This window comes from Coregonus clupeaformis, chromosome 13 (assembly GCF_020615455.1).
Source record: "Coregonus clupeaformis isolate EN_2021a chromosome 13, ASM2061545v1, whole genome shotgun sequence".
NCBI classification, from domain to species: domain Eukaryota; kingdom Metazoa; phylum Chordata; class Actinopteri; order Salmoniformes; family Salmonidae; genus Coregonus; species Coregonus clupeaformis.
Window position 1 is genome coordinate 4949812 of NC_059204.1, and position 22998 is coordinate 4972809.

Consider the following 22998-nt stretch of genomic DNA (forward strand, 5'->3'; position numbering starts at 1 on the left):
CATGATTTTTCCACCCCCATGCTTCTCAGTAGGTATGGTGTTCTTTGGATGCAACTCAGCATTCTTTGTCCTCCAAACACGACGAGTTGAGTTTTTACCAAAAAGTTATATTTTGGTTTCATCTGACAATATGACATTCTCCCCAATCCTCTTCTGGATCATCCAAATGCACTCTAGCAAACTTCAGACGGGCCTGGACATTGCTGGCTTAAGCAGGGGGACACGTCTGGCACTGCAGGATTTGAGTCCCTGGTGGCGTAGTGTGTTACTGATGGTAGGCTTTGTTACTTCGGTCCCAGCTCTCTGCAGGTCATTCACTAGGTCCCCCGTGTGGTTCTGGGATTTTTGCTCACCGTTCTTGTGATCATTTTGACCCCACGGGGTGAGATCTTGCGTGGAGCCCCAGATCGAGGGGAGATTATCAGTGGTCTTGTATGTCTTCCATTTCCTAATAATTGCTCCCACAGTTGATTTCTTCAAACCAAGCTGCTTACCTATTGCAGATTCAGTCTTCCCCAGCCTGGTGCAGGTCTACAATTTTGTTTCTGGTGTCCTTTGACAGCTCTTTGGTCTTGGCCATAGTGGAGTTTGGAGTGTGACTGTTTGAGGTTGTGGACAGGTGTCTTTTATACTGATAACAAGTTCAAACAGGTGCCATTAATACAGGTAACGAGTGGAAGACAGAGGAGCCTCTTAAAGAAGAAGCTACAGGTCTGTGAGAGCCAGAAATCTTGCTTGTTTGTAGGTGACCAAATACTTATTTTCCACCATAATTTGCAAATAAATTCATTAAAAATCCTACAATGTGATTTTCTGGATTTTTTTCCCTCAATTTGTCTGTCATAGTTGACGTGTACCTATGATGAAAATTACAGGCCTCTCTCATCTTTTTAAGTGGGAGAACTTGCACAATTGGTGGCTGACTAAATACTTTTTTTCCCCACTGTAGGAAACCGGGAGATTCAATAATATTTGGTCACACTCTGCGGCTTGTTTTTCTGTCTCACAGTCTATAGTGGCGTTGTTCAACAAGCAGTCGGGGAAGACTCGAGAGGAGGCCAAGCTCTCATTCCTCAAAGTAATCTTCAAGTGGCCTACGTTTGGTTCGGCCTTCTTTGAAGTCAAGGTAAAGATTTCTATTTGAATGCTGTATTGATTTCTATATGAATTCATGTTCTTGTGCAAACGGTACAGAATGATCATTGTTTGTGTTTTTATTGTTTGAGTAACCGTGTGTATTTGAGTGCTGATTAGTACTTTGGGAGGTTTTTGTTCCAATGATCAAATGAATGTTCTTGATCAATGGTGTTAATTTCAGAACAGTCAATACAATCTCAGTCGTGGACTATTATTATTGTCCTGGTCAGAGTTGTTGTGCATTCCTTGCTACTTTTTTAAAACTTGCTTTATTTTATTATTATCTCTGTCAGTGTATACATCTGTGTAAGGGCCTATTGTCTGCCTCAATCCCAGAATCTATTTATTTATTTTTTAAATCACAAACTCAAGTTGTTTGTTATAGATACCAATTGCAACTAAACTGATGTTTTCCTATTCAACAGCAAACCACTGATCCAAACTTCCCAGAGATCCTCTTGATAGCAATCAACAAACATGGTGTCAGCCTGATCGACCCCAAGTCAAAGGTGAGTGTATGCCTGCATGCGTGCGTGTGTTCGGGTGTGTGTGTGCACATTTTCTTGCGCGCACATGTGTGTTATGGAAGTTGTATACGTGTGTTTACTGTGTAATTCTCCAATTCCCACCTCAACAGGACATCTTGACGACACACCCGTTCACTAAGATCTCCAACTGGAGCAGTGGCAACACCTACTTCCACATCACCATCGGAAACCTGGTCCGAGGCACCAAGCTGCTGTGTGAGACCTCACTGGTGAGCTACTGGACATTTCAACACTCACAATATGACATGACATGACATAACATATGACATAAAATTACATGATACATACTGTATCAACTAAAGTATTCTAAAGATGCATACAAAAAAAAGCACTTGTCTTTTCCTACAAGCATTGACTTTGCTGATAATTACTTAATTGAGGAAAAATGTACTTACTATAACCACGTTTCCATCCACAGTGTTTATGCAAGTAACGTCATACCGTATAAAAAAAAAAATCACAACTGTGATGGGAATAGGACGTTTCGGTACAATATAAATGCAGACAGATAATTTGTTCGTTCAACATGGTGGGATATTTTTGTGTCTGTAAAATGTATTATTCGAGAAATGGCGGTGGAAATGCCTTTATGCGCAAATATTGATATAATAACCATCATACTGAAGTAAACTTGGAGTCACGCAATGATATGGTGTGTGGTCCTCCCACTACGACTTGGGAAAACATGCAGTTTATTAGGCTACAGATGAAATAAGTTATGATGAACTTCACAGGGTGGTGAAAGTGCACAGTGATCTTGATGCTACTTTCCAATAAATATTGAGGGTCTAAAATGTAATGTAAATGTAGGTGAAATATCGGCTTTTATAAATGAAGGGTTTATTGTTTAATTTGTTCATTTCATCTTGTAGGCTACACATTCCTTCTCAACGGAGTGTGCCTGCTCATGGAGGAGACTGGTGCTTCTGGCAACCAACTGCAGATAGACTAGATGATTTGATGATGGTGATGCCAGACTTGATAAGAGCGCAGGTGTCATGTGGTCAAAAATCTCAGTCATTGTCTTAGCCTGAAATTAGCCTGTATGTAGATGGCCTGTTTGGAGTGACAGTTGGGCAGATTTGCACTTTTGGGACTACTCCGTTGGCTCCATTGCACCAGGCAAGCTCAATCAAGCGCATGCTGAAGTATTTGACAGAAAACAAATACTACTATTTGAACACAGGTCTGATTCATATGCTGCCATGAAATATTGCAAAGCATTAATGTACCTTTGAACTGGTTTGTTTGTCTGTGTGACCACAGGGCTACAAGATGGACGACCTCTTGACCTCTTACATCAGCCAGATGCTGACCACCATGACCAAACAGCGCGGTTCCCGTGGCAACATCAAGTGATCTGGAAAGTCATTGATCCCGCTGTGGAGTGTAGTAGTGTAGGCCTCGAGGGCTTTCAGATCTATCACACGGTTTCATTAAAACATAGAGGGATAAATACAACCCTTCTTCCATAACATGCTAAATCAATTACATGCATACATACACACACTCGCACCGCATGCATACATACATGTGCACGTACGCATGCACACACACAATCAATGACATGTATACATACGTACACGCATGCATGCACACGCACTTGACAGATTTTCTCCCTAAAATGTGTATGAATGAGAGTGGGAAGGACAGCAGCTTGAGAACCTCTGGTCTAATAGTCTATTGTACAGAAACTGTTCATCTCAGCACTACAGACACAACGTTGCTGCAACATCTCGCTGCAACGTCTCAGAGACAATGGATATCATGCATCTCCACACACTATTGTGTTACAGAAATGTACATAGATCGTTGGTTATAGGGATGGAGGCACGATAGCAGCATTGCGACTAGAATACTATTTTTGCATTGTCGGTAAAAATGGTGATGATTTAAATTGTTGATTTATGTTTTGGCCATGACAATGTTTTGACTTATCGTCAGATATTGGTTTATATCTTGGGTCCTGTCTTAACAATCACCAATTGCCTTTACTTGACCCAAATGCACAACCAACGATTGCAACTTTTTACATGGCAACTAATCAAGAGCTTTGTTTAGAAAATGTTTTTATGCAAAGCATTTGATCGTAAAATGTCTAAGTCCAATTATGTGATTTATAAACGTTGGGCCTAAACAAATACAACTTTGGCTTGTCCATGCTATAGATATCATGTGTAATCACTGCATTATATTTTGTTTTAGAGTTTAATTCAAAATTGTTCCTTATCATTGTCACAGGCAGGCTAAATACCTTTTTTGAATATCTGTTCATACCCGATCAGTGTTATTAGTACATTTGATGTATTAATGAAGTATATTTGAAGTACATTTGATGAGAACAGTCAGATTGATCTCTGGACATTAGCTGGCTCTAGGACTTTGCATACAGTGTGTATACCACATCACTGTAAAAACCTTTAGTGGAAAGTTGACAATATTTAATAATATGATATTTCTAACAAGCACAGATTTAGCTGTTCTCCTAATGAATGAATCATTTAAGAAAATGTGTTCTGTAAATAAAGACTCCCAGTCCATATGACTTGTCTTTTTAAAAATTGTGGATCAATCAAGGATTTTTAAGTATTAAAGGTCAACTCCGTTATATGACATCATCATAGACAAAATATCTACATACAGAAAACAAAAATGTGTCAGGACCGCCATTTTTGTTGATTCTGTAAACAGGAAGTCACCCCACTGTGTATGGTGATGTCAAATTGCTTAGTCTACCTTTAAAAGTAATCTCAGTGACATTGTTGTGCACCGTTCTGTATAGTTGATATTCATTTAGGTCAAACTGTTCCTGGTTTTTAAATGTTGGTCCATGTAACCAAATATTTTGGTATCAATAAAGAAATTACAAATATTTCCTTTCATGCCTAATGTTCATCACCCCAAAAGATGAATGAGCCTATTTCACTATCACATAATTTCATAATGACAAAACATTTGTGTGCATTTTACAATCAAAGCAGCAAAAATATAACAAAACAGTTCAGTTCATTTCTGATAGTTTATGCAAAAAATATCCCATCGTTTACAATGATGTCATAGTGAAATAGGCTCATACAAAATACAATGGCTATCACCACCAACTGAGTGTTTTCCTTTCAGCTCTACTTTAAGACATTTATTTTAATATGATATGTCATTGTGTTACAATCGGAAGAGAAACTGTAAACAACAAAAGATAGTTCTACTTCTAAGACAATCTTACAACCAAGAGAACACTACAGGTGTCGTACGTAGATGACAAATCAGACTGGTATCTATACTGTGATTCTTTGGCTAAACATCCTTTTTTTGTAGGTATTCCTAAGGCTTTGTACGGTGTTTTAAAGGCCGCCCCTTAGGGCCACCGTAGCTTTGTGATGAGTTACTCATCAATATGTTGTCAGTCATAAAGAAATCTTAACAGGTTTCATAATCATTACTAGAAAAACTCTCTCTCAGCTACCAGAGCTGAAGTTGGTATTATTCACATTGATTTGACAACAATGCACAGTAAAGCTGAGGCAGAATCAACTGTAGAGAGATGTAAGAGTTCTGCTATAATTTGGCTAAAAGCACTAAATATTGTACAACATTTGCTTTTTTTTTTTTTTTTTTTATCCTTGCCAGAAGGATTTTCATTTGTGTTGAAAAGTCTAAACAAATTGGTTAAAAACAATTACCTCAATATGAACCATATAAAATATATAGATATATGGACCATGGAAATACAAACAGTGTAATTGTTCTCTGTAGGTCACTGTTATGTAATTGCAGTGATTATATGTTGCAAAGTTCTATGGATGTCACCTCTTTACAATGCCTTATGCTAATAAAGTGATGATAAGTGCTTATAAACGTTGACTACACTCAAACACATTCATTTATCACCAGACAACAGAGGATCATCATGTCATATCCAAACCTGGGTTCTAATAGTATTCATTTTTCTTTGCAATACTTTAGCGCTGTTTATACCTGCTTCCAACATGCGTCCTTTGTCCTGATCTTCTCCATATTCTGATTGTGTCCACATTTTTAAACAGATGTAGACAATCAAAATACATTGTGATCAGATGTTCCTCCCCACCTCCGTAGGTAGTCAGGTCGTGTCTACACTTGACACTTACATGCGACTTCTGCTATCAGAATATGAAGATCGCATTGAAAAGATGTGTCTAGAAGCACAAATGTCGCTTTGTGGTATGTTTGTGTTCAGATTTGTCTGACCACTTCAGTAGGTGGTCAGGGATGCATTGTGTGCGGATTTCTCCTCAGTCTGGACACATCAGGCTGCCGAAAACACATACAGTGGGCGATGTCATCAGCACTCCTCCCACAAGTCTCCCGAAAACGTGTGTTTTGGGACCGAGAGGCACCTTTTCATTATAACGTTGGAGGAAATACGTTCCTAGCGTGTGAGATTATTTAAAAAAATTTGGCTAGAGTTATGCTAACCCGTTTGCAATTCCTTTTGCGTTGCTTGCTGGCTAGCTACAGAGGTTAGCTGGCTAGTTAGCTACATTAGTTAGCTACTGCCATCAGTTGTTGTTGTGTTATTATCATATTATCCCTATTCCACCGTTTGTAGAATGCATACTGCCATTTGAATATAGCGCGGGAAAAGGGAATCCGGACACGGTAGACAAATTTCAATGTAGGTGTAGACACATGACGCGTTCGGAATTCCATGATCAGAACTCTATGATCAGAATACTAAAGCTGCATGAACTGTCAAGTCTAGGCACGGCCTTAGGCACGCAGGTTGCATTTACACAGGTGGCCCAATTCTGATATTTTGCCCAATTATAGGCAAAATAGCTGATCTGATTGGTCGAAAGACCAATTATTTTTTTCCACTATCAGAATTGGGCTTCCTGTCTAAACGCAGCCTTACCAGTGTAGACGGATCTGGACAGTGAAATCATTTAAATCATCATTATCCCACCCTTTAAAACCACTCACAGGTGGCACCATTGACTTATGGCATCAATATGTGAATAAAAATGAATAAATAAACATTATTTTGAAAGAATATCTGTCAAATAATTTGCTTACAGGGAATGACCAGGAAATCTGGTCACAATACGGACACGGGAGGGATAAGATTTAATACCATGTGTAGACTGAAAATGTGGGCGCAATCTGAATGTGGACAAGATCAGGACACAGGACGCCTGTAAGTGCCAGGTATACAGTGAGGGAAAAAAGTATTTGATCCCCTGCTGATTTTGTAAGTTTGCCCACTGACAAAGAAATGATCAGTCTATAATTTTAATGGTAGGTTTATTTGAACAGTGAGAGACAGAATAACAACAAAAAATCCAGAAAAACGCATGTCAAAAATGTTATAAATTGATTTGCATTTTAATGAGGGAAAAAAGTATTTGACCCCCTCTCAATCAGAAAGATTTCTGGCTCCCAGGTGTCTTTTATACAGGTAACGAGCTGAGATTAGGAGCACACTCTTAAAGGGAGTGCTCCTAATCTCAGCTTGTTACCTGTATAAAAGACACCTGTCCACAGAAGCAATCAATCAATCAGATTCCAAACTCTCCACCATGGCCAAGACCAAAGTGCTCTCCAAGGATGTCAGGGACAAGATTGTAGACCTACACAAGGCTGGAATGGGCTACAAGACCATCGCTAAGCAGCTTGGTGAGAAGGTGACAACAGTTAGTGCGATTATTCGCAAATGGAAGAAAACACAAAGACCTGTCAATCTCCCTCGGCCTGGGGCTCCATGCAAGATCTCACCTCGTGGAGTTGCAATGATCATGAGAACGGTGAGGAATCAGCCCAGAACTACACGGGAGGATGTTGTCAATGATCTCAAGGCAGCTGGGACCATAGTCACCAAGAAAACAATTGGTAACACACTACGCCGTGAAGGACTGAAATCCTACAGCGCCCGCAAGGTCCTCCTGCTCAAGAAGCACATATACAGGCCCGTCTAAAGTTTGCCAATGAACATCTGAATGATTCAGAGGAGAACTGGGTGAAAGTGTTGTGGTCAGATGAGACCAAAATCGAGCTCTTTGGCATCAACTCAACTCGCCGTGTTTGGAGGAGGAGGAATGCTGCCTATGACCCCAAGAACATCATCCCCACCGTCAAACATGGAGGTGGAAACATTATGCTTTGGGGGTGTTTTTCTGCTAAGGGGACAGGACAACTTCACCGCATCAAAGGGACGATGGACGGGGCCATGTACCGTCAAATCTTGGGTGAGAACCTCCTTCCCTCAGCCAGGGCATTGAAAATGGGTCGTGGATGGGTATTCCAGCATGACAATGACCAAAAAACACACAGCCAAGGCAACAAAGGAGTGGCTCAAGAAGAAGCACATTAAGGTCCTGGAGTGGCCTAGCCAGTCTCCAGACCTTAATCCCATAGAAAATCTGTGGAGGGAGCTGAAGGTTCGAGTTGCCAAACTTCAGCCTCGAAACCTTAATGACTTGGAGAAGATCTGCAAAGAGGAGTGGGACAAAATCCCTCCTGAGATGTGTGTGCAAACCTGGTGGCCAACTACAAGAAAGCGTCTGACCTCTGTGATTGCCAACAAGGGGTTTTGCCACCAAGTACTAAGTCATGTTTTGCAGAGGGGTCAAATACTTATTTCCCTCATTAAAATGCAAATCAATTCATAACATTTTTGACATGTGTTTTTCTGGATTTTTTGGTTGTTATTCTGTCTCTCACTGTTCAATTAAACCTACCATTAAAATTATAGACTGATCATGTCTTTGTCAGTGGGCAAACGTACAAAATCAGCAGGGGATCAAATACTTTTTTCCCCTCACTGTAAATGAGGCTTGAGACAGTTTGATTGGAGTGCCAGATCCCAGATGGGCGGAGTGCACTTTTGGAACTACTTCATTGGTTCCCTTATGCCAGGAAAGGGCAATCAAGCACAGCTAAAGTATTTCAAAAGAAAACAAACACATACTAATTGAACCCCGGTCTGGTCATATTCACACATCTTATCCACCATACTCTCACACACTAACAAAATGGTCAAGCATTTGTGGTTCACGTAACTCAACACTGAACTTCTGAAATGGAATGGAACCTATGGACAATGGAGGGTAATACAAGTTGAGAATATCTACAGCGGATGGTCACTTTTCTTCTTCTATTAATGCAGTGAGTAAGTAATCAATCTCAATGGACCTGGTTCAATAGTGTAGTATTCTCTTCTCACCACCAGATGGTGTCTGTAGTATGAACGATGAGTTGGTTATGGTCCTTGAGGTTGTCTGGGCTGTTCTTCAGTCACATTTGATTTACGGATTAATTTCTATCCAATGAAATACCTTCTGCAAGAAACACATCAGCACCACTTACAGCTCAGATAGGCCTCACTCATATCATTGAACTATTTCGCATTCTCTCTGTGTTTCATTCTCTCACCAAAATCTACAGGGGGTTGCCAGGTTGGTCTCTGGGTTGCCAGGTTGGACTCACGGTTCCAGTAGGGTCCCGGATTTCCAGGTTGGGTCGATCCTGGTGAGTTGCCAGTTTGGGGTCCGGGAAGTTGCCAGGTTGAGGGGGAGAGTGAGGAGTGGTTTGTTTCAACTGAGCCTAACAGGGGAGGTTGGTTGGTTGATTGGTTATCAGTGTTCTGAGACGGTTGCCAAGTTGGACTCAGTGGCCAGCGGGCTTTGAGCGGGCTCTCCCAGGATGTTGGCACTGGAGACGGACCACACATCACTCATCTCTGTCAGGGGGGTGAGGTTATCGGTCAGGGGTTAGTGGTTGACAAAGGTAATTATCATTAATATGTACAGTGGGGAAAAAAAGTATTTAGTCAGCCACCAATTGTGCAAGTTCTCCCACTTAAAAAGATGAGAGGCCTGTAATTTTCATCATAGGTACACGTCAACTATGACAGACAAATTGAGGAAAAAAAATCCAGAAAATCACATTGTAGGATTTTTTATGAATTTATTTGCAAATTATGGTGGAAAATAAGTATTTGGTCACCTACAAACAAGCAAGATTTCTGGCTCTCACAGACCTGTAACTTCTTCTTTAAGAGGCTCCTCTGTCCTCCACTCATTACTTGTATTAATGGCACCTGTTTGAACTTGTTATCAATATAAAAGACACCTGTCCACAACCTCAAACAGTCACACTCCAAACTCCACTATGGCCAAGACCAAAGAGCTGTCAAAGGACACCAGAAACAAAATTGTAGACCTGCACCAGGCTGGGAAGACTGAATCTGCAATAGATAAGCAGCTTGGTTTGAAGAAATCAACTGTGGGAGCAATTATTAGGAAATGGAAGACATACAAGACCACTGATAATCTCCCTCGATCTGGGGCTCCACGCAAGATCTCACCCCGTGGGGTCAAAATGATCACAAGAACGGTGAGCAAAAATCCCAGAACCACACAGGGGGGACCCTAGTGAATGACCTGCAGAGAGCTGGGACCAAAGTAACAAAGCCTACCATCAGTAACACACTACGCCGCCAGGGACTCAAATCCTGCAGTGCCAGACATGTCCCCCTGCTTAAGCCAGTACATGTCCAGGCCCGTCTGAAGTTTGCTAGAGTGCATTTGGATGATCCAGAAGAGGATTGGGAGAATGTGGTCAGATGAAACCAAAATATAACTTTTTGGTAAAAACTCAACTCGTCGTGTTTGGAGGACAAAGAATGCTGAGTTGCATCCAAAGAACACCATACCTACTGTGAAGCATGGGGTGGAAACATCATGCTTTGGGGCTGTTTTTCTGCAAAGGGACCAGGGCGACTGATCCGTGTAAAGGAAAGAATGAATGGGGGCCATGTATCGTGAGATTTTGAGTGAAAACCTCCTTCCATCAGCAAGGGCATTAAAGATGAAACGTGGCTGGGTCTTTCAGCATGACAATGATCCCAAACACACCACCCGGGCAACGAAGGAGTGGCTTCGTAAGAAGCATTTCAAGGTCCTGGAGTGGCCTAGCCAGTCTCCAGATCTCAACCCCATAGAAAATCTTTGGAGGGAGTTGAAAGTCCGTGTTGCCCAGCGACAGCCCCAAAACATCACTGCTCTAGAGGAGATCTGCATGGAGGAATGGGCCAAAATACCAGCAACAGTGTGTGAAAACCTTGTGAAGACTTACAGAAAACGTTTGACCTGTGTCATTGCCAACAAAGGGTATATAACAAAGTATTGAGAAACTTTTGTTATTGACCAAATACTTATTTTCCACCATAATTTGCAAATAAATTCATTAAAAATCCTACAATGTGATTTTCTGGATTTTTTTCTCATTTGTCTGTCATAGTTGACGTGTACCTATGATAAAAATTACAGGCCTCTCTCATCTTTTTAAGTTGGAGAACTTGCACAATTGGTGGCTGACTAAATACTTTTTTTCCCCACTGTATATATGTCATAATGACTCATCAAATGTAATACATTCTCTTTTTCATTTAAACCAATCTCTGTTTTAAGCCTATATAGGGTGTGGGTGTGCGTGCATGTATCATGTTATCAAAGCTGGCCATGGGGAAGAAACAGGGTAACTCCTACAGACAACTTCTAACTCACCTGTCCTGAACTTGCTGTAAGTTCCATGTTCTAGTGTGGGTTTGCTGCCCAAACAGAAAGCCAGGCTTTGTTCTCGCCACCTGTCATCGACACAGTTACAGTCATCGCTACAGGAAGTGACACCACAGGAAGTGACATCACCATTAAATACAAAACAGACCGACGTTCATCCGAAGCTTCAATTTGACTCACATAATCAATCTAAGTTTTTTACGTAGACATATCAAAATGCACCTTACGACGACCCTCGCACTGCATTCTAGTGGGCTCACTCACCAGTGGAAGATGAAGATGATGAAGATGAGGGTGAAGGACACCACATCGGTAAGGACCCACATCAGATTGTACTCATCTGGAGTCTGATAGAGAAAGACAGACAACCATTGTGTCTAGGAGTATTACTTTCACCAATCCAATCAATTTCGGCGTCGCAATAATCGGTTATTTCTCCCAAAGTGTGCACTTGTTCACTTCCCTTCATGGATTTAAAAGAAAATGACTGGAAAAAGAAATGCCAGTATTGTGGAAACTCCCTGTAGCTCATGCAAACATCAAGCCAATGCTTTTACATTTGTGGAGAGTAGTGAACTAGTGCACACTTCCAGAGGAAGGAAATATTATTGGAATGAAGTAGTATTGGTCCTAGGTTGTTGTTCTCACCATAAGGAAGAGGGGTCTGGTGAGGTTGTTCTCACCATAAGGAAGAGGGGTCTGGTGAGGTTGTTCTCACCATAAGGAAGAGGGGTCTGGTGAGGTTGATCTCACCATAAGGAAGAGGGGTCTGGTGAGGTTATTCTCACCATAAGGAAGAGGGGTCTGCTGAGATTGTTGAGGAGCTGTAGAGCATTGGTGGTGACAGACTGAGCCGCAGAGCACCAGGCAAGAGAGTAGAGCCACGACTGGCTGATAACATACAGATTGATGCTGATGTTGGCCGCCGCATACTCACTGAGGGAGGAATACAACTCAGACAGACAGACACAGACAACCAGTTAATGAACACACACACAGCCAATTGACACACCTACAGCCAGTTAACACGCAAATACACACACACATTTAATGCAAAGACACACACTTACACACAACCACACACCTTATCATCTCTGTGGACATGGAGCTATAGTGCAGGTTGAGTTGGACGATGTGATTCTGCTGCAGCTCCTCAACTGGAGCCCGGGACCCCAAGGTATGCTGGAGGTCAGGGTCCATCTGCTGGACCAGGCTACGCAGGTCTGGGGGCAGCCACAACACCTGACACACACACACACAATACACCCATTAACCCTAAACACTAACTCTAACCTCAGCAGTACAACCTTTTGTATGTACAGTATTACCAATGCAATCACAATATCCCATAAACAGCTTCATTCCCAAGTCCAAAAAATAAAAACTGAACCTATGACATATAGGATAGATAATCCCATAGAGATACAGTGGGGAGAACAAGTATTTGATGCACTGCCAGTTTTCCTACTTACAAAGCATGTAGAGGTCTGTAATTTTTATCATAGGTACACTTCAACTGTGAGAGACAGAATCTAAAACAAAAATCACATTGTATGATTTTTAAGTAATACATTTGCATTTTATTGCATGACATAAGTATTTGATACATCAGAAAAGCAGAACTTAATATTTGGTACAGAAACCTTTGTTTGCAATTACAGAGATCATACGTTTCCTATAGGTCTTGACCAGGTTTGCACACACTGCAGCAGGGATTTTGGCCCACTCCTCCATACAGGCCTTCTCCAGATCCTTCAGGTTTCGGGGCTGTCGCTGGGCAATACGGACTTTCAGCTCCCTCCAAAGATTTTCTATTGGGTTCAGGTCTGGAGACTGGCTAGGCCACTCCAGGACCTTGAGATGCTTCTTACGGAGCCACTCCTTAGTTGCCCTGGCTGTGTGTTTCGGGTCGTTGTCATGCTGGAAGACCCAGCCACCACCCATCTTCAATGCTCTTACTGAGGGAAGGAGGTTGTTGGCCAAGATCTCGCGATACATGGTCCCATCCATCCTCCCCTCAATACGGTGCAGTCGTCCTGTCCCCTTTGCAGAAAAGCATCCCCAAAGAATGATGTTTCCACCTCCATGCTTCACGGTTGGGATGGTGTTCTTGGGGTTGTACTCATCCTTCTTCTTCCTCCAAACATGGCGAGTGGAGTTTAGACCAAAAAGCTCTATTTTTGTCTCATCAGACCACATGACCTTCTCCCATTCCTCCTCTGGATCATCCGGATGGTCATTGGCAAACTTCAGACGGGCCTGGACATGCGCTGGCTTGAGCAGGGGGACCTTGCGTGCGCTGCAGAATTTTAATCCATGACGGTGTAGTGTGTTACTAATGGTTTTCTTTGAGGCTGTGGTCCCAGCTCTCTTCAGGTCATTGACCAGGTCCTGCCGTGTAGTTCTGGGCTGATCCCTCACCTTCCTCATGATCATTAATGCCCCACGAGGTGAGATCTTGCATGGAGCCCCAGACCGAGGGTGATTGACCGTCATCTTGAACTTCTTCCATTTTCTAATAATTGCGCCAACAGTTGTTGCCTTCTCACCAAGCTGCTTGCCTATTGTCCTGTAGCCCATCCCAGCCTTGTGCAGGTCTACAATTTTATCCCTGATGTCCTTACACAGCTCTCTGGTCTTGGCCATTGTGGAGAGGTTGGAGTCTGTTTGATTGAGTGTGTGGACAGGTGTCTTTTATACAGATAACGAGTTCAAACAGGTGCAGTTAATACAGGTAATGAGTGGAGAACAGGAGGGCTTCTTAAAGAAAAACTAACAGGTCTGCGAGAGCCGGAATTCTTACTGGTTGGTAGGTGATCAAATACTTATGTCATGCAATAAAATGCAAATTAATTACTTAAAAATCATACAATGTGATTTTCTGGATTTTTGTTTTAGATTCCATCTCTCACAGTTGAAGTGTACCTATGATAAAAAATTACAGACCTATACATGCTTTGTAAGTAGGAAAACCTGCAAAATCGGCAGAGTATCAAATACTTGTTCTCCCCACTGTATATACCGTTTTTGTTTTAACTCTATGGATAATCTGTACAAGCTCCGGGGGACGTTTCCCCTAGGTGCAGATCTAGGATCAGCTTCCCCTCCCCCAAGCCTAACCTTAACCATTAGTAGAGAAAATGCAAAACTGACCCAAGATCAGTGTCTAGGGGCAGCTTCACCCTACTCCTATTTATGAGGATGAAGATGAAGGACACCACGTCAGTGAGGACCCACATCAGGGCTGCAGGTAACCTAGCAGTTAAGAGCTTAATAGCATTGGGCCAGTAACCAAAAGGTTGCTGGTTCAAATCCCAGAGCTAACTAGGTGAAAAATCTGTTGATGTGCCCTTGAGCAAGACACTTAACCCTAATTGCTCCTCTAAATCGCTCTGGATAAGAGCGTCTGCTAAATAACTAAAATGTAAAACGTTATAACATCCCCCCACAGCATCCCCCCCCACAGCGCCCTCACCTGGTGTGAGTGGATGGAAGACTCGTTCTGGATGACCTCCAGGGTGCGTGTGATCCAGGTGTCCCTGTAGGGGTGTCCCTGAGGGGGCCGGTAGAGGTCAAAGATCACCTGTTTGCCCCTCTGGGAAGCCAGCTCCAGAAACTCCCTGAAGGTGCAAATGGACTGGTTCTGCGCCTGCGCCCGGTCCTTGTTGCCCAGAGACCAAGCCGTGCCAAAGGGGTCACGCTGCAGAACCACCAGGGGCAGAGAGACAGTCAGTATACGGAATGCTTTGGCATAATGACAAATCATATTGACAATGTAATATCACATTGTATTCAATAAAGCAGGTGGTTGTGCAATTGATAACCTCCCACCCCCCATCGATACAATAACTACCCCAACCATCATCTTATTATGTTGTCCTAGCTACTGCCATTGGACACAAACATGCCCTGGTTTCCCATCATACCATGTCCATGAAGCTAAATGATCATGATCTTTATTAAAAAAGCAGTTCAAGACTTGGCTTATTTTACGTGTCCCTTTAGCGCCCCCCCCCCCAACTCTTCCTGAGGCACTATAGTGCGGTGGCGGTTGGTGACTCACATGGAGGAACCAGGCCCCGGCGTTGAGGGTCTCCAGCTCCCCCCAGGTGAACATCGCCGCAGGGGCATCCGTCCGGTTGGGGAACACCTCTTGCACATTGGTGGTCCTCCTCAGGGTGTGGTCGTGCATTAGGAAGGGCACCCCGTCATAACTATTGCAACGAGAGAAGGCTATGGCAGTTACGGACTTGACGGTTACGGAGTTGACAGTTAAGGAGTTGACAATTAAGGAGTTGACGGAAGTGCATTAAGATGACTCACAATCAAAGAGAGCCAGGTACTTCATCATTTATTTATTTACTTAGCCCCCAAAGTTCTCTGAGCAATATATATACAGTGCCTTCGGAAAGTATTCAGACCCCTTGACTTTTTCCACAATTTGTTACGTTACAGCCTTTTTCTATGATTGATTAAATAAATAAAAATCCTCAGCAATCTACACACAATACCCCATAATGACAAAGCAAAAACTGTTTTTTCAGCATTTTTGCAAATGTTTTAAAAATAAAAATAAACTGAAATACCTTATTTACATAAGTATTCAGACCCTTTGCTATGAGACTCGAAATTGAGCTCAGGTGCATCCTGTTTCCATTGATCATCCTTGAGATGTTTCTACAACTTGATTGGAGTCCACCTGTGGTAAATTCAATTCATTGGACATGATTTGGAAAGAAACACACCGGTCTATATAAAGGTCCCAAAGTTGGCAGTGCATGTCAGAACAAAAACCAAGCCATGGAGTCAAAGGAATTGTCTGTAGAGCTCTGAGACAGGATTGTGTCGAGGCACAGATCTGGGGAAGGGTACCCAAAAAATTCTGCATCATTGAAGGTCCCCAAGAACACAGTGGAACCACCAAGACTCTTCCTAAAGCTGGCCACCCGGCCAAACTGAGCAACTGGGGGAGAGGGGACTTGGTCAGGGAGGTGACCAAGAACCCGATGGTCACTTTGACAGATCTCTAGAGTTCCTCTGTGGAGATGGGAGAAACTTCCAGAAGGACAACGATCTCTGCAGCACTCCACCAATCAGGACTTTATGGTAGAGTGGCCAGACAGAAGCCACTCTTCAGTAAAAAGCACATGACAGCCCGTTTCGAGTTTGCCAAAAGGCACCTAAAGACTCGCAGACCATGAGAAACAAGATTCTCTGGTCTGATGAAACCAAGATTGAACTCTTTGCCCTCAATGCCAAGCGTCACGTCTGGAGGAAACCTGGCACCATCCCTATGGTGAAGCATGGTGGTGGCAGCATCATGCTGTGGGGATGTATTTCAGCGGCAAAGATGAACGGAGCAAAGTACAGAGAGATCCTTGATGAAAACCTGCTCTAAAGAGCTCAGGACCTCAGACTGGGGCGAAGGTTCACCTTCCAACAGGACAACACTCTAAGCACAAAGCAAAGCAACGCAGGAGTGGCTTCGGGACAAGGCTCTGAATGTCCTTGAGTGGCCCAGCCAGAGCCTGGACTTGAACCCAATCGAACAGCTCTGGAGAGACCTGAAAATAGCTGTGCAGCAACGCTCCCCATCCAACCTGACAGAGCTTCAGAGGATCTACAGAGAGGAATGGAAGAAACTCCCCAAAGACAGGTGTGCTAAGCTTGTAGCGTCATACCCAAGAAGACTCGATGCTGTAATCGCTGCCAAACGTGCTTCAACAAAGTACTGAGTAAAGGGTCTGAGAACTTATGTAAATGTGATATTTCAGTTCATTTTTTTATAAGTAATATTTTCAAAAAAAACTATTTTTGCTTTGTCATTATGGGGTATTGTGTGTAGATTGATGAGTGAAAAAAACGATTTAATCAATTTTAGAATAAGGCTGTAATGTAACAAAATGTGGAAAAAGTAAATGGGTCTGACTACTTTCCGAAGGCACTACCTCATGACTACCTCATGAAGCTGATTGAGAGAATACCAAGAGTGTGCAAAGCTGTCATCAAGGCAAAGGGTGTCTACTTTGAAGAATCTAAAATCAAAAACGTATTTTGATTTGTTTAACACTTTTTGGGTTACTACATGATTCCATATGTGTTATTTCATAGTTTTGATGTCTTCACTATTATTCTACAATGTAGAAAATATTACAAATAAAGAAAAACCCTTGAATGAGTAGGTGTCCAAACTTTTGACTGTATTTGTATGTACGTACAGTGGGGAAAAAAAGTATTTAGTCAGCCACCAATTGTGCAAGTTCTCCCACTTAAAAAGATGAGAGAGGCCTGTAATTTTCATCATAGGTACACGTCAACTATGACAGACAAATTGAGAGAAAGAATTCCAGAAAATCACATTGTAGGATTTGTAATGAATTTATTTGCAAATTATGGTGGAAAATAAGTATTTGGTCACCTACAAACAAGCAAGATTTCTGGCTCTCACAGACCTGTAACTTCTTCTTTAAGAGGCTCCTCTGTCCTCCACTCGTTACCTGTATTAATGGCACCTGTTTGAACTTGTTATCAGTATAAAAGACACCTGTCCACAACCTCAAACAGTCACACTCCAAACTCCACTATGGCCAAGACCAAAGAGCTGTCAAAGGACACCAGAAACAAAATTGTAGACCTGCACCAGGCTGGGAAGACTGAATCTGCAATAGATAAGCAGCTTGGTTTGAAGAAATCAACTGTGGGAGCAATTATTAGGAAATGGAAGACATACAAGACCACTGATAATCTCCCTCGATCTGGGGCTCCACGCAAGATCTCACCCCGTGGGGTCAAAATGATCACAAGAATGGTGAGCAAAAATCCCAGAACCACACGGGGGGACCTAGTGAATGACCTGCAGAGAGCTGGGACCAAAGTAACAAAGCCTACCATCAGTAACACACTACGCCGCCAGGGACTCAAATCCTGCAGTACGAGACGTGTCCTCCTGCTTAAGCCAGTACATGTCCAGGCCCATCTGAAGTTTGCTAGAGTGCATTTGGATGATCCAGAAGAGGATTGGGAGAATGTCATATGGTCAGATGAAACCAAAATATAACTTTTTGGTAAAAACTCAACTCGTCGTGTTTGGAGGACAAAGAATGCTGAGTTGCATCCAAAGAACACCATACCTACTGTGAAGCATGGGGGTGGAAACATCATGCTTTGGAGCTGTTTTTCTGCAAAGGGACCAGGACGACTGATCCGTGTAAAGGAAAGAATGAATGGGGCCATGTATCGTGAGATTTTGAGTGAAAACCTCCTTCCATCAGCAAGGGCATTGAAGATGAAACGTGGCTGGGTCTTTCAGCATGACAATGATCCCAAACACACCGCCCGGGCAACGAAGGAGTGGCTTCGTAAGAAGCATTTCAAGGTCCTGGAGTGGCCTAGCCAGTCTCCAGATCTCAACCCCATAGAAAATCTTTGGAGGGAGTTGAAAGTCCGTGTTGCCCAGCGACAGCCCCAAAACATCACTGCTCTAGAGGAGATCTGCATGGAGGAATGGGCCAAAATACCAGCAACAGTGTGTGAAAACCTTGTGAAGACTTACAGAAAACGTTTGACCTGTGTCATTTCCAACAAAGGGTATATAACAAAGTATTGAGAAACTTTTGTTATTGACCAAATACTTATTTTCCACCATAATTTGCAAATAAATTCATTAAAAATCCTACAATGTGATTTTCTGGATTTTTTTCTCTCATTTTGTCTGTCATAGTTGACGTGTACCTATGATGAAAATTACAGGCCTCTATCATCTTTTTAAGTGGGAGAACTTGCACAATTGGTGGCTGACTAAATACTTTTTTCCCCCACTATATATATATATATATATATATATATACTACCAAAAGTTTGGGGTCACTTAGAAATGTCCTTGTTTTCGAAAGAAAAGCAATTTTTTTGTCCATTAAAATAACAGCAAATTGATCAGAAATACAGTGTAGACATTGTTAATGTTGTAAATGGCTATTGTAGCTGGAAACGGCTGATTTTCAATGGAATATCTACGTAGGCGTACAGAGGCCCATTATCAGCAACCATCAGTCCTGTGTTCCAATGGCACGTTGTGTTTGCTAATCCAAGTTTATCATTTTAAAAGGCTAATTGATCATTAGAAAACCCTTTTGCAATTATGTTAGCACAGCTTAAAACTGGCCTTCTTGAGACTAGTTGAGTATCTGGAGCATCAGCAATTGTAGGTTTGATTACAGGCTCAAAATGGCCAGAAACAAAAAACTTTCTTCTGAAACTCGTCAGTCTATTCTTGTTCTGAGAAATGAAGGCTATTCCATGCGAGAAATTGCCAAGAAACTGAAGATCTCGTACAACGCTGTGTACTACTCCCTTCACAGAACAGCGCAAACTGGCTCTAACCAGAAGGGAGTAGTACACAGCGCTGTACGAGATCTTCAGTTTCTTGGCAATTTCTCGCATGGATTAGCCTTCATTTCTCAGAACAAGAATAGACTGACGAGTTTCAGAAGAAAGTTTTTTAAAAGTAAAGTTAATTTCTTTACCACATTATTTTCAGTATTACTTTAGTGCCTTATTGCAAACAGGATGCATATTTTGGAATACTTTTATTCTGTACAGGCGTTCTGCTTTTCACTCTGTCATTTAGGTTAGTATTGTGGAGTAACTACAATGTTGTTGATCCATCCTCAGTTTTCTCCTATTACAGCCATTAAACTATGTAACTGTTTTAAAGTCACAATTTGCCTCATTGTGATTCAAAAATCACGTTAAACACTATTGTTGCACACAAAGTGAGTCGATTCAATTCATTATGTGACTTGTTAAGCAAATGTTTTACTCCTGAACTTATATAAGCTTGCCGTAACAAAAGGGTTGAATACTTATTGACTCGAGGCATTTATGCTTTTCATTTTTAACTAACATAGTTCCACTTTGACATTATGGGCTAGTGTGTAGGCTAGTGACACAAAATCTCAATTTAATCCATTTTAAATTCAGGCTGTCATACAACCAAATGTGAAAAAAGCACTGTATGTTCCAGCCCCTGGCCATCCGCTCAAGAAAAAGGCGATTATCCCCAAACTAGATGGACACGGAGCATTCAGGTGTGAGGAGGGTGTACAACCACCACTGACCTGATGGTGACGTCAGTCTCTAGACCTTGCCCTCCAGCCTCCACCGCCTTCTCAAAGGACATGAGAGTGTTCTCTGGCGCAAGCTGGGGTATAACACACATACAAATGATTTGAACATACAGTTACCCTAAACAGAGGTACTACTGGTACAGATTATAAATACAAACATCAGTTCAGCAAACTAGCACATCTCACGATAGCTAATAACACAGCCCAAAACGTTTTACTAATACTGGCAACGGTAATAAATTATCAAACTACCACACTTCTTCTACTACTACTACAATGTCACATGTTGTTCACAGGGTTAGCCTTAGTAGTACGGCCTTGCTCAAGTGCAAATCGTCACATTTTTCACCTTGTCGGTTTGGGTATTCAAACCAGCGACCTTTCGGTTACTGGAACAACACTCTAACCACTAGGCTACCTGCAGTCAGTATTGAAAAGAGTTGAGAGAGAATGGGTTAGTGTTGATGAGAATGGGTTTGTAGCTAAGGATAAGAATGGGTTGGCATTAATGGCGTTGCTGATGAGGCCTACCCACCATGGGTGCCCCTCTGTGCCCGATGAGGGCTGGTGCGGGGCCCAGAGTGCCCTCTTCTTTAAGGCAGGGCGAGTATATGCCCAGGGGAACCAGGTAGAGGGCACACAGCACCGCCAGGTACAGCCCCATGATGAGCGCCCGCCCAACTGGAACACACAGACACACAGTTTACTAAGGGATACAGTTATTTATTTGTGGTTGATATATGGAATCTGCTGGGAATTTCCTCAAGACTAAAGAAATTACACCAGAATATAAATGTTAAGTAAAACAAATAATTCTAATTAAACAGAAAAAAACATGAATATCTACAGATGTATTCTTGACTATATGCAGAGACGTCACTATTGAGATAGAAAACCTCCCTGAAGTTTCACACATTTTTAATTTTTTTATTTTACCTTTATTTAACTTGGCAAGTCAGTTAAGAACAAATTCTTATTTACAATGACGGCCTACACCGGCCAAACCCGGACGACGCTGGGCCAATTGTGCGCCGCCCTATGTTCATTGTTCAGATCTGTTCATTGTTGAAATAGAAAACCTCCGTGAAGTTTCCTTCCTTGCCCTAGTTTTGACGTCAGTATTTGCCTTATTCTACTCTGTAATTAGCATATTATATATAGAGCTGCTCAAACAAGCCCCACCTACTCAATCACATGTCTCACCTTTCCTATTGATGTGGAAAAAATGCAAGGCTATTGGCCAGGACAGGAGTGTCATCAGCAAGACTCCTCCCACGTGTAAATATGGCGCTGTCACCTATTAAAAACAAATTGCAGGAGGTGAGGTAATGACAGAGAATAAAGAGAGAGGGATGACTTTATAGAAGAAATAAGGAAAGAAGGGAAGCCCCACCTGGAAAGAGAGGAGAAGAGTGGTCCACTCTTTGCTCCATAGGTCAGACAGCACTGCTGTGGCCAGAATGGAGAAGGCTAGACTCACCAGGACCCCAATCTGGCAACACATCCGGAGAAGCAGTACAGTTAGGACAACAGACAACCATTGGCACCTTACCCATTTCACACTAATGAGCACTTAATGTTGCACTGAGCACAATTAATTTTCACTTAATTTTTTCAGGATCTATCCATAAAACTGCAGCATTCAGCATTTCTTCAGTCTTTTCTTCTACCAGGCAATCAGCAATTTCGTCTTGCTAAAGTTATTAATTTAATCTAGACATGGAAAAATGGATGGGATGATTATAACGCTTATAAGAGCAAAGAGGATGTCTAGGAGAGACAGGGAGGCGGATAGGACACACGAGGAGATAGAGAAGTAGGCAGAGGAAGTTGAAATTGGACAGGGGAAGACGTACGGACGTTACCTTGTGGCCCCAGTGCAGGTACAGCTTCTGTCCCTCTGACAGCAGACACACAGCCAACAGCTACAAATTAAAACACACACACACACACACCTCATATCAGACAGATCATCAGAGAGCTAAGTACAGTATAGTACAGTATATCCCTGGTACAGTATAGTATAGCCCTGGTACAGTATAGTACAGCACTGGTATAGTATATCCCTGGTACAGTCTAGTACAGTATAGCCCTGGTACAGTCTAGTACAGTATAGCTCTGGTTCAGTATAGTACAGTATAGCTCTGGTTCAGTATAGTACAGTATAGCTCTGGTTCAGTACAGTATACAGTGGGGGAAAAAAGTATTTAGTCAGCCACCAATTGTGCAAGTTCTCCCACTTAAAAAGATGAGAGAGGCCTGTAATTTTCATCATAGGTTCACGTCAACTATGACAGACAAAATGAGAAAAGAAAATCCAGAAAATCACATTGTAGGATTTTTAATGAATTTATTTGCAAATTATGGTGGAAAATAAGTATTTGGTCAATAACAAAAGTTTCTCAATACTTTGTTATATACCCTTTGTTGGCAATGACACAGGTCAAACATTTTCTGTAAGTCTTCACAAGGTCTTCACACACTGTTGCTGGTATTTTGGCCCATTCCTCCATGCAGATCTCCTCTAGAGCAGTGATGTTTTGGGGCTGTCGCTGGGCAACACAGACTTAACTCCCTCCAAATATTTTCTATGGGGTTGAGATCTGGAGACTGGCTAGGCCACTCCAGGAC

The 22998-nt window shown here is 42.2% G+C and overlaps 2 protein-coding genes across 2 annotated transcripts in view; one reads left to right on the forward strand and one right to left on the reverse strand.

Annotated features, from left to right (window-relative positions):
- Window positions 1–4557, forward strand: part of LOC123492152 (unconventional myosin-VIIa-like) — a 76019-nt gene extending 71462 nt beyond the window's left edge. The window contains exons 47-50 of the mRNA XM_045224174.1: window positions 1010–1126; window positions 1563–1646; window positions 1775–1894; window positions 2952–4557. Of these exons, the coding sequence (XP_045080109.1) occupies window positions 1010–1126; window positions 1563–1646; window positions 1775–1894; window positions 2952–3044 (414 nt within the window). The 3' untranslated portion in view covers window positions 3045–4557. The remainder of the gene's footprint in view (window positions 1–1009; window positions 1127–1562; window positions 1647–1774; window positions 1895–2951) is intronic.
- A 3888-nt stretch (window positions 4558–8445) lies between these two features.
- The window catches only part of LOC123492232 (glycerophosphodiester phosphodiesterase domain-containing protein 5-like), a 32007-nt gene continuing 17454 nt past the window's right edge, over window positions 8446–22998 (reverse strand). The window contains exons 4-15 of the mRNA XM_045224600.1: window positions 22233–22292; window positions 21761–21859; window positions 21571–21664; window positions 20903–21048; window positions 20359–20441; window positions 15306–15456; window positions 14718–14942; window positions 12293–12484; window positions 12031–12207; window positions 11507–11589; window positions 11231–11310; window positions 8446–9402 (exon numbers count right to left, since the gene is read on the reverse strand). Coding sequence (XP_045080535.1) covers window positions 9299–9402; window positions 11231–11310; window positions 11507–11589; window positions 12031–12207; window positions 12293–12484; window positions 14718–14942; window positions 15306–15456; window positions 20359–20441; window positions 20903–21048; window positions 21571–21664; window positions 21761–21859; window positions 22233–22292 — 1494 coding nt within the window. The 3' untranslated portion in view covers window positions 8446–9298. The remainder of the gene's footprint in view (window positions 9403–11230; window positions 11311–11506; window positions 11590–12030; window positions 12208–12292; window positions 12485–14717; window positions 14943–15305; window positions 15457–20358; window positions 20442–20902; window positions 21049–21570; window positions 21665–21760; window positions 21860–22232; window positions 22293–22998) is intronic.